An 11,617-nucleotide genomic window follows, 5' to 3' on the forward strand; every position below is an offset into this window, starting at 1 on the left:
ATAAACATGACATCATAAGTCAAAGCATATTTAAAAGTTTTTTTTTATCACTATTACCCTAATATGGTTGGTAGAGCTTTTCAAATTTTGACATCTGAGAACAATAAATGTAGAACAAAGGTGTAACTCAATTCAATGAACAGAGAAATAATAAAGTGAGGGTCATAAAAAACAGTCAATCACCTGTTTTGTGTCCACCTCTCTATTAACAAAAGTATAAAGATGATGGTAGGTAGAACTATTGGTTTTCACATTAGAAGTTTTCTTTACTTCAATGTTCTGAAAAATGAAACAGAAAATAGACTGTTAGGTTAAAAGTATTAATTTTCATTTAAAGCAGGATCCAATGAAAAATTAATTTTGTATTTTAATCAGTTATTCTTTTTTTTCATGAGATCATGCACTGTATTTCCATTAAGCTGGAATTTAGGCTTAAAAGCCAGATTATATTTCTTTTGTTTTTTAAAATAAATTTATTTTATTTATTTTTATTTTTGGCTGCACTGGGTCTTTGCTGCTGCGTGCGGGCTTTCTCTAATTGCGGCAAGCAGGGGCTAGTCTTCGTTGCAGTGCGCAGGTTTCTCATTGTGGTGGCTTCTCTTTTTGGGAGCGTGGGCTCTAGGCATGTGGGCTTCAGTAGTTGTGGCACATGGGCTCAGTAGCTGTGGCTCGCGGGCTCTAAAGCGCAAGCTCAGTAGTTGTGGTGCACGGGCTTAGTTGCTCCATGGCATGTGGGATCTTCCCGGACCAGGGCTTGAACCTGTGTCTCCTGCATTGGCAGGTGGATGCTTAACCACTGCACCACCAGGGAAGCCCCAGATTATATTTCAACAAGAATACTGAATAGGTGATGCTGTACAGTTTACTACATTATATTAGGAGGCACATAATGGCAAGGTGCTCTGCTATTATTGATTATAAGTTTGATCATTTGGTTATGGTGGTTCATAATCAATGATAAGAGAAAGTTCTCTCTTCTTTTGTCTAACAGAAGTAGGCCAATGAATAAATGTAGAAGGGTGATAGATACCTATTTGGTGCCAAAGTATCATTTCCCAGATTACTTGGCAATTGAAAAGAGAAAAATATACCTTTATAATGGAGATCTCTTGTAGTCACATAACCACATCAGACAAATACAGAATATAAGAAACTAGTCTAGTCTATTCAAAAATTCTGAAATAAAATGTTGGCTAGGGTTGGGGGAGATAATGTTTCACATTGAGAGAGACCAAGAGACAAAGCAAGCAGAAGCAACAGGTAAACCTTGACTGGATCCTGGTACATTTTCTTAGTGTGATGTTGTGGTTGCATAAGAGAATGTCCTTATTCTAGCAGAGGCATGCTGAAGTATACAGGGTGAAATGCAATCTCTACAATCTATATTCAAATGTATATATTTATTCATTCAAATGTATACACAACCATTTGAAATCTACACACAATGCAAAGAGCTGTTCCTTTGTACTCTCCTTTTAACTTCTCTGTATTTTGAAAATTTTCATAATAAAAAGTTGGGGGAAAAAAGTACAACCACACTTTTACATATAATGCATATTTGCCAAATCACTCACACAGACAATGTTTTGCTTGCTTTAAATTTTGACCTTGGCTTGTTAGGAACATTAGGAATTATGACAAAAGTAATCAAAAAAACATGGATAAAATACTGCCTGCCTTTTAACAAGGTACTGAGGGAGTGGCTAAAATTTGCCTTTTCCATTTGGATCTTGTTGGATCAAATGTCACATGGCAGATGGCTCAACATAAAAGCAGGAAGGCTGACAAAACCAGAGGCTTAAGACAAGAATATCTGGTACTTAGGCTGATCATACATACATAAAATACACTTGTCTATACAACTAAATTAGATATCCCTGTATGTGTATTTTTTTTTTACTTCTACTTTTTTTAATAAAAATAACTATGTAATTTTGATAATCATCCAAACTAGCCATTTTAATAACCATAACAAGATAATCTGAACGAGAGGCAAGACCTTTCAAAATTAATTTCTGCTTAATAAGTTAAATGTTTTTTAAAAAAAATAAGCTCCAAATCACAAAATCAAACATTTTACTCCCATAAAGAAACAGGCCTCTCTTATCACTTTACATAATCTTGTGTAAATTTATTAATTTATCTGAACCTAATTTCTTTATCTATAAAATGGTAACTATTTACAATAGTCAAATCTTGAATGTAGGAAAGTCTTTAGGGCAAATAATCCTTTTCTTTCCCAATAAAATAAAAAACATTACAGTTTTTCAAACAACAAAAGAAATTTTTGAGACAACTGGGAAAAACTGAACACAGACTGGGTATTAGATTATATTGAGAACAATATTATATTAGTATTGTGCTTTTTAAAAAGTCCTTTAACATCAGAGATACATACTAAAGTATTCATAGGTAAAATGATATCTAGGATTATTTTTAAATATTCCAGATATGTGTTACCTGTACAGTTAAAAATTAATACAAATGGTATTTTGACCTACACTGAATTCTAATAGTAAAGAAGAATTATTATAACCTAGCTCGAATACTCAAAGCAATTCACCTCAAAAAGAGTCGGAGGAGGAGGTGGCAGACTTGTAATTTTGGCAGATCTCTCTTTTTCCGCAAGCAGTGCTTCTTTTCGAGCTTTTATATGCCTTAAAAAACACAAGATGTCATAAATTAATCTTTCAGATAATATTACAGTACAACTCTTAGGGTTAAGAATATAAAAGCCATTACAATCTCAAGAAATCCTCCAGTCTGATCCCACAGGCTCAATATGCTGTTTAATAAAGAGTCTATACACAATGAACAGGTAAAAAGATGTTTACCAAGTGAAAGAGGTATATCTAAAGATATAAAGCTCCACAATGGGGAGTGACCCAACAAACACCTAATGTTCTTTAGTTGAGAATAATTTAGAGTAAAAAAACTAGAAATTATCGATAAAGATGGGCCACTGTATAAAATGACCACTGCTGACTAGTAACATGCTCTTTCATTTTTACAACATGCAAAAATCTCATCAATGACTTGCAGAGTCTACAACCTCTTTTAATGTTCATAATTGCACTGATTTTTTTCTTTTTATATCGGAGGTAGACAGATTTTGGTTGACTTGCATTCTAAGCAAGTAATACATTTCTCCAGAAACTTAGTAATTGCCACTACAGTCAGACTAGAAGAGAAAGCTCATTTGTTAGTATGTCCATCTAAGCAACCACTCCCCCACTGCATTATTTTAAACCAAGTTTAACAAACACAATGGATATACTGACTTTTAAAAAGTATCCAATGTACCCTTTACTTCCAGCCACATCAGTTTCAGTGGAGAATATGGTAAAAATCACTATTACTTTACCAGGTTTTTTGTTTCATTAACATTTCTTTTCGATTTTTCTGTACTTTCAGGGCCTCTTTATGCCTCATTTCTGCTTTTTTTTTTCTTTCTGCTGCCCGGTGTGCCAGAGCATTTAAATCAGGCTCCTAAAAACAAATATTACTTAAAATGTCATGTTAAACAGGATTAAAATGTCAAATATATGATAATATGGGTGGTACCCAGTAAGGGCAAAAATCATGACGGTGTATTCAAATGAAACACTGCACTAAAGCACAAAATTAATGATGGCATAAATAAAGCTACAAAAATCTGATGTCAGAACTTATGGCTATTACTAAAAAACACAAACTAAAACCAGGGACCGAGAATATTTTGATTGCCACATTCTTTAAAGAGTTCTCTTATTCCCTAAAAGTTTGGTAACAAAGACGTGCCTTCTTTGGAACGCAGCTTTGTTTATTTTGTGTGACTACCTCTGGGACCACAATCTAGCATTTTCCAACCATAAAGCACAATAAACAACAAAATAAGGTCAGAGAGCAGTCTTAAATGCTGAGTTAAGTTCTACTTTGCCTTTGTGAAAGTCATCAAAGAATTTTTACTGTCTGTGAATGAACTCAAGTGTATACACACTCCACTACCCGTTTTGGAGGTATGAGGAATAATGAATGATAATGAAAATAAAACCAGAAATCTGAATTCACTCCACTGAATCTGTCCAAAATCCTTGAAATGAATAACAACTTCTAATTCTGAAGGTTATTATTTTATTTACACAGACAGTTAAGGACTGGAAGAGAATAATGTTTGTTTTTTTTTAATTGAAGTATAGTTGATTTACAATGTTGTGTTAGTTTCAGGTATACAGTACAGTGATTCAGTTATATACATATATATATTCTTGTTCAGATTCTTTTCCTTTATAGGTTATTACAAAATACTGAGTATAGTTTCCTGTGCCATCCACTAGGTCATTGTTGGTTATCTATTTTATATATAGTACTGTGTATATATTAATCCCAACTTCCTAATTTATCCCCCCCACCTTCCCTCTTTGGTAACCATAAATTTGTTAGAGAATAATGTTAACTTAAACATCATTGGAAATAGATTATTCTTGACATGACTCTTACTAAGAAATGAACCTAGCAGAATTCTTAAATTATATTAAATTTACAAAAAAGTTCAGGCTGCCCACAGCAAATTCTATACATGAAAACATTTTTATAAGTGTCTAACAACTGTAATCTGCTTTTAACAAGTATCACTACCACAGGAAGGTAGTCAAATAAGTGCTCACTTACATTTTCTTTGGCTTGTTGATGCCCCTCTCCCATATTTCTTAAACTTGCCAAATACAGTTTTTCCAAGTTCTTTATTTTCTGAGTTTGTGATTCCTCCCATTCTGTCCTTAGTTCTTCTGCCAAACGAGTGAGTTGCTGATTTCTCCTCTGTTTTATATCTTCTCTTATTTGTAAAGCGATATCTCTTTCTTGTTCTCGAACCTGAAGGATGAGTATTTAACACATTTTATGAAAAGAGGCTTCCTTCAACTTTTTTGAAAAGCTATTTGGAAACAGGAACTTAAATGTTAGGTATTAGCTACATCAATTCTCCTGAATATTCATATTATATTAGATAAGGCCTATTTAAAGCAGAAAATCCAAGTGATGGAGGAAAAATTAAAATCTCAAGACTACTTCTAAAGTTCCATGATTAGCAATTATGTTCCCTCCCCAGAGATCTAATCGGACTGCCATTATCATTCTAATAACATACAAGAGGCTAAATTGGTAAGCATGATTCAATAAAATTTATAGCCCAGACAAGTACAGAAAGATCTAGATGAGAATTCCGTATCTGTGATACATCATCCCCAATTCTAGACAGAATGGCACCTAAAATGTTTCACAAAGACTTAACTACGTAACTCTAAAAAGACTTCTAGAGACGAAGAATAGACAACTTCTGAATAAATTTATTTCAGTAGCTAATTATCTTTGAAGAAGTAAGTCTTCTTCAAAGTCATTCAAATATTCTTGCTCGAATCTTCATCAGTTACATATGATTTTTAAAATGAACTATTTTCAGCAATGGGGTTGGGATGTTGGCCTATGTTTTTGTATTGATTCATAGGTTTTTTTGTTTGGGTTTTTTTTGTTTTTTGGGTTTTTTTTTTTTGCCTTTATGTCAGATGATGTATTCTGCAAATTTATTGGGGGAAGATCTTGGGAAATAAGTATTGCATATATACGTTTTATATATATATATATATACACACACACATACATATATATAAAGAAAAAAGAAAAGAAAAATATTGCTAAATATTTAATAATCTCAAAAAATGAACTATTTCCTAATAATTACTGAGTCAGTCCTTATCCTCAAACTCTTCTTCAATTTATTTACTGTTTCATCATACTTTTCAAATGTTCCAAAACTAGTTAATACGCAAGAACCAGGGCTCTTGTACAGCCAGAAAAGACTGTTAAATGCGACATTTTATTTAAAACACTCTAATGTAAAAAATACTGATAATTTGGGGAAGACAAAGAATTTGACACTATGTTCCAAATAAATCTTACCTGTAGCAATCTTAGTTTTCGTCTTCTTTCATAATCTTCCTTTAAAATGAAGGCTTCCTCATTAGGACTCAATCTCAGCTTGCCGGCGGCATTCACCACCTTTCTCTTCATTTTCATGTAGTAGTTTAAATATGAAGGTTCTGATTTTTAAAAAATATATATCTATTAAAGTAGGGCAGCAAAGATTAGAATAATTTTTAAAATTCATATTAATACTTTTTACCATTTAAAGGGCTGTGTACTTGCAAATAAAATAATTTGGGTAAACTAGGTCCAACTTATTTACAAATAGCAATTTGTTTGTTGGCTGCATCAGGTCTTAGTTGCAGCACATGGGATATTTCATTGCAGTGTGAGGGCTCTTTGTTGTGCCGTGCGGGCTTATCTCTAGTTGTAGTGCACAGGCTCCAGAGAGTGAGGGCTCAGCAGGTGTCGTGCAAGGGCTCTGTAGTTGTGGCGCGCAGGCTCAGTAATTGCAGCACGTGGGCTTGTTGCACCGCAGCATGTGGGATCTTAGTTCCCCGACCAGGGATCGAACCTGGGCCCCCCTGCAATGGAAGTGCAGAGTCCTAACCACTGGACCACCAGGGAATTCCCTTTCCGAAGCTTAAGCACCACTTCTCCTTAAAGCTGCCCTCCAGTGATTCTTGTTCCACCCACCTACCACTCATTCCTGACTTGCCCACCTGTAATGAATATTACCTTCACATTCATATGGGGACTAACCTTATGCTCTCTTGGTATCACTTTCCTCTTGTTTTTCATCAATTACAGCTTGCCCTTTCTAGTTAGATTCCTAACAATTAAAGGACCGAGGCTCTAGTTTTTTTTTAGTCTTAATATTCAAATTGAAATAATAACAATGAATAACAACTACCAGGCATTATTTCACACACTATGGATAGATACTGCTTTCACTCAGGTGTAAAAACAGCAGCCAGAAGAAGCTGGTGTTATCTAATAGCAACTAATACTTTCTCAATGAATTCTCCACCAAAACGTAAGCTCAATGAGGGCAGGAATGATCTTATTTATGGTTTTATGTGCATAGCCTAAAAACAGTGCCTTGCATGTAAGCAGGTCCTTCAGTGTGTTGACTGAATGAATGAATGACTCATTCAATGAGTTAATTCATGTAAAGCGCTACATACATATATGTGGTCACTGTTACAATCTGATGCCAAAAAAGGAGTAATCTTTTCCAGTGCATCCCACTCAGCTGATACTCACAAGGCTTTGGTAATGTACTCACAAAACTTTGGAAAAGTGCCAATTGTTCTCTTTATTTTAGACAAGAAGAAACAAAGGCCTCTTAAGTTAAAGGACTTGACCCAAGTGACAATATCTACTGGCAGAACCAAGGGAAGAATCCCGTTTTCTTACTCCATATGGCTCCTAACTTTCTGAAATGCTAAAATATATAGAGTGAGGAAAATTCTGTTTAAGCCAGTATATTTTGCGAGTGGGGACTGAAAAACACGTAAGAACTAAACAAAGAAGAAAAAATTGAGCAAGATTAAATTGTCTTCACAATGCATCTTTATTCATTTGTCTGAAGGTCTCTGAAAAATCACTCATATTCAAACTATTAAAACTAATTTCTGGTAAGTCCCACAGACATAGTACCAAAGGAGAAAAAAGCAAAAAAAGACATATTATAAAATTCCATTTACATGAAATTCAAAAACAAGGAAGACCAATCCATGATGAAAGAGGTTAAAATAGGGGTCAGTCATCTTTCTGAGACTACTGAGAAGGAGGGGGCACAAAGGAGCCTGCTGGAGTACTAGAAATATTCCATATTTTAATCCGTATGATGATTTTACACAAATGTAACAAGTGTATACATATGTAAGGATTCCTCAAACAGTACACTTAGGTTTGTGTATTTAATTCTAAGTTAAACCTCAACAAAAAAGAAAAAAACTTAACTTTTCAGTGTTTTGAGTATCCATCCATTTCATTTCCTAGAGGATTACAGGAAAACATAATACTTGTTATTTTTACCTCCTAACATGTGACAGAATAACTGTTTTCTTTTGTATACCATTTTCTTAATTTTTGAACTTATTTGGAAATAATCTGACTTAGAATTCCCAGCTTCTCTAAATGTCAACCGTAGTACAATGACCAAAACCAGGAAATTAACACTAGCACAATACTTTTAACTAATCTACAGACAGTATTCAAATTTCGTCAATTATCCCACTAAGGTCCATTTTCTGGACCAGGACCCAAGCCAAGGGAAACATATCCTTTGACTGTTGTGTTACTCTGGGTCCTGCAAGATGCCAAGACAGGATGAAACCCACAAAGATTTTATTAGGGGAAATTCTGTGTGAGGGAAAATGGGGAGGGAGCTGGTAAAAGATGGGAGCATTTCAGACTTCCATGAAAGTCAGACACTGAGTGAAGGAGGAAAGGAAAGTTGGATAGATGCCTCTTAGACTGCCATGCAGTCTAAGGAAGGTTCAGCAAGACTTCTGGGGAGTCCTTAAGCCAGAATCCCTTTTGTCTTAGGAACGGGCCTGCCTTCACATCCACACCAGGCTCAGTCATTAACTAGGAGCAGTCCATAGAAGGCATCCATGCAAACAGATTTCAGAACACCGGGGCTGAGGGTCTATGAATTACGTTCTAATGGCTGCCAAGATTGTTTTGCCTCCTTCAACTCCTCTAATCTGAGACCTTCCTCAGTCTGTTTTTTTTTCCCCTCAAGATCTTGACATTTTTAAAAGATGCCAGCTGTTTTGCAGACTGTCCCTCAATGTGGATGTGTTTAATCCCTTCTTGTGTTTGGACTAAGGTTATGCATTTTTGCCAAGACCACTGCAGAAGTCACTAGGCACCCTTCTCAGTGCATCACACCAGGAGGTAAGTGATGTTAACATGATGCAAATTTTGATCACTTGATTAAGGAGGTGTCTAACGGGTTTATCCACTGTACATACTACTTTTCCTCTTTAAGTATTTGGTGGAGATAGTTGAGGCTATATAAATATCATGTTCCTCACCATACTTCTACCAACTGAGTTTAGTATCCATTGATGACTGCCTGAAACAATTACTAAGGCATTTGTCAAAAGGTATTCTCTATTTCCATTATTCCTTCTACACTTACCAACTGGAATCCTACTGTAAGAAAGAGTTTCCCCCATTCCCTCACTTCAGTATTTATTCATATCAATATGGATTTTCAAATTGTATGTATTCTGACAAATAATAAAGGTGCTGCTACTTATCTTGCAAGACTTTGTCCTGAGGATTAAATGGCAGCTGGCACATCGTAATCACATATACCAGACTTAGAAGATCTGGGTTCAAGGCCCAACACTACCACTTTAAAGAAGAAAGACCCTTAAGTCACTTTGGTCTCGTTTCCTTAAACTATATAAGGGGAATCACAATATCGTGTCCAACAGGTTGTTCTGATGACTATGTGACTTAACGAATATAAACTGCCAAATATTTTCTAAATATTAAAGATTCAAAATTCCCCACTGTTGTAAAAGCTCGGGTTTGTGGCAGGACTTAATATCTAAGAAATTAAAGGTGAGAGACACCGAGAAAGAGTACGCTCTCCGCATGAAACAATTCCAGGCAGTGCTCTTAAACGGCTACCAGGATTGAGGCCACTCCGCAGGTGACCGGGGGGCAGGGTGGGCAGGACGCAGCCAGAAGCGTTCACAGTAGCGACCGCGAAGGCCCTCCCGGCCGCCCTGACTTGGAAGCTCAGGGACCCCGCGAGACCCGATCCCGGGAGGACGCGCAAAGCCACCCGCGCCGAAGGCCCCGGAGTGACCTCTCGCACGAAGCAGGCGGGTCTGGGTCGGGACGCGCGTGCCCGCTGCGCCGGCGCTCCTCCCGGCCGCCTGCTCGACCCCAGCCCGACCCCAGCCGGGGCCCGCGGCCCGCCGAGGCCGGAGAACCGCGGGCCGTGCTGCGTGCGCGGCACCCCTTTCATCCGAAGCACACTCCCGGTTCGCGGCCTCGAGGAGTCGTGCACGCCTGCGGCCGCGGGGGACCCGGCGCGGCCGTCACTCACCCGGGAAACGGGACCCCGGACTCAGGAACCGCGGCTCAGACAGAGAAGGTCTCGGCAGCCGCCACACACCAGCCTCCCGACAGCCGTTTGTGCGCCTGCGTGGCGGCCATCGCCGAGCTCCCGTCACTTCCGTCATTCAAACCGCCCGCCAATGGCGCGGCGGAACCGCGGGAACCCGCCTCGTCCCGCCTCCTCCGGGGGCCGCCGGGACTGCCGCGCCGGAAAGCCCGCTCCCTGCGCACGCGCACGCGCAGGCCCTCCGTCGGCCCGGTAATTTCTCACACCGGGGGCGGCTCATGGGTTTTACCTCACCTCTCACAACGTGCTCATTTTGCAGATCGCGAACAGAGGTCCGGAAAGGGGAACACGTTTACCCAGAGCCATGAGGGTGACGTTAGTCTTTAGTGCCATCATGAAGATTCCTTGGGATATGCATCCTTTTGTGTACTGGCTGTGCAATTCATGTGGTACTATTACGGTGCAGTTATTTATTTATTTTTTTAAATTTTATTGAACTATGGTTGATTTACAATGTGTTAATTTCTTCTGTACAGCAAAGTGACTCAGTTATTCACATATATTCTTTGTCGTATTCTTTTCCGTTATGCTTTGTCGCAGGATATTGAATATAGTTCCCTGTGCTATACAGTAGGACCTGTTGTTTATCCATCCTATATATAATAGTTTGTCTCTGCTAATCCCAGATTTCCATTCATTCCCTCCCCTACCCTGCCCCCCCCAACCACTAGTCTGTTCTCTATGTCTGTGAGTCTGTTTTTGTTTAGTAGGTACGTTGATTTTGCAGTTATTTTCTGATAGCTTTCAACTCGTGCAACAGTGAACCGTATCATGATACTCTGTGCCTCCAGAGGTCTGCCACACCTAGAACATGTCAAGGATTTACCTGCTGTAAATAACGGAGAGTCAGAAAGGGGGATGAGCGCGGGTTCATATTTATTGAGCACCTATTCTGTGCCAAGTACAGTGTGCTAGGTGCAGGGGAGACAAGGGTGAATGGATTATGACCCCATCCTAGATTTTATAGTCTAGAGGGTGAAACATGCCAGGATTCAAAGAATTGGAAAATGGGGAGTGGGGGAGAGGGAAGTTGCTGATATGATCAGATCTGGCTTCATTGTGGAGAAGAAGTCAGAGAAGTTAAGACTGAAGCTAAGGCAGGGAAGCCAATTAGGATTCTGCTGCAGGAAGTGAAAAATGATCACAATAAGAATGGATAAGTGGATAGATTTAAGAGGCAAATAGGAGGTCAGACATCGGGAGTTGATGGTTATCTGGTTATGGAAGGCAAAAAAAGAGGGAGAAATCAATGGTGATGCCCAAGTTCCATATTTAGCAACTGAGTGGATGGGGATAACATTCTCCTAGAACACACAGGAAGAGGATCAGGTTTGGGAAGGGAAAATGAGTTAAGTTTTGAACATTTTAAATTTGAGCCATTTCTGGGATATCTTGAAAAAAGAATGAATTCCAGAAATATTTAGGTGGCAAAATAAGCAGTACTTGACAAACAATTGCTTGTGAGTTTAAAGGAAAAGGGACAGTGAAATTAACTTCACGGTCATTGGCTTGAGGAGCACTATTATGGTGCTGCCAGTAACCAAGGGAGGAGTCAGAAGT

General features: G+C 38.3%; 1 protein-coding gene and 1 non-coding gene across 7 annotated transcripts in view; both read right to left on the reverse strand.

The window, feature by feature from the left end:
- Window positions 1-10,079, reverse strand: part of CEP295 (centrosomal protein 295) — a 48,370-nt gene extending 38,291 nt beyond the window's left edge. For 4 of the 6 annotated variants that reach the window (XR_003791580.1, XR_003791581.1, XM_029209639.1 and 1 more), the window contains exons 1-6: window positions 9,980-10,079; window positions 5,935-6,074; window positions 4,651-4,851; window positions 3,365-3,489; window positions 2,564-2,657; window positions 184-279 (exon numbers count right to left, since the gene is read on the reverse strand). Coding sequence is in view for 4 of the 6 variants with exons in the window: in XM_029209639.1 (XP_029065472.1) it covers window positions 184-279; window positions 2,564-2,657; window positions 3,365-3,489; window positions 4,651-4,851; window positions 5,935-6,051 (633 nt within the window). In the remaining 2 variants the exon portion in view is untranslated. Of the gene's footprint in view, window positions 1-183; window positions 280-2,563; window positions 2,658-3,364; window positions 3,490-4,650; window positions 4,852-5,934; window positions 6,075-6,157; window positions 7,837-7,866; window positions 7,902-9,979 lie in introns of those variants that run through there. The other 2 variants (XM_029209636.1, XM_029209637.1) reach the window with 2 other exon arrangements.
- On the reverse strand, window positions 6,452-6,525 carry TRNAG-UCC. Its single transcript has one exon. It is a non-coding gene; the product is annotated as a tRNA-Gly (tRNA).
- Window positions 10,080-11,617: the final 1,538 nt, after the last annotated feature.

This window comes from Monodon monoceros, unplaced genomic scaffold (assembly GCF_005190385.1).
Source record: "Monodon monoceros isolate NGI ecotype Baffin Bay Population unplaced genomic scaffold, NGI_Narwhal_1 Super_Scaffold_7, whole genome shotgun sequence".
Taxonomy (NCBI): domain Eukaryota; kingdom Metazoa; phylum Chordata; class Mammalia; order Artiodactyla; family Monodontidae; genus Monodon; species Monodon monoceros.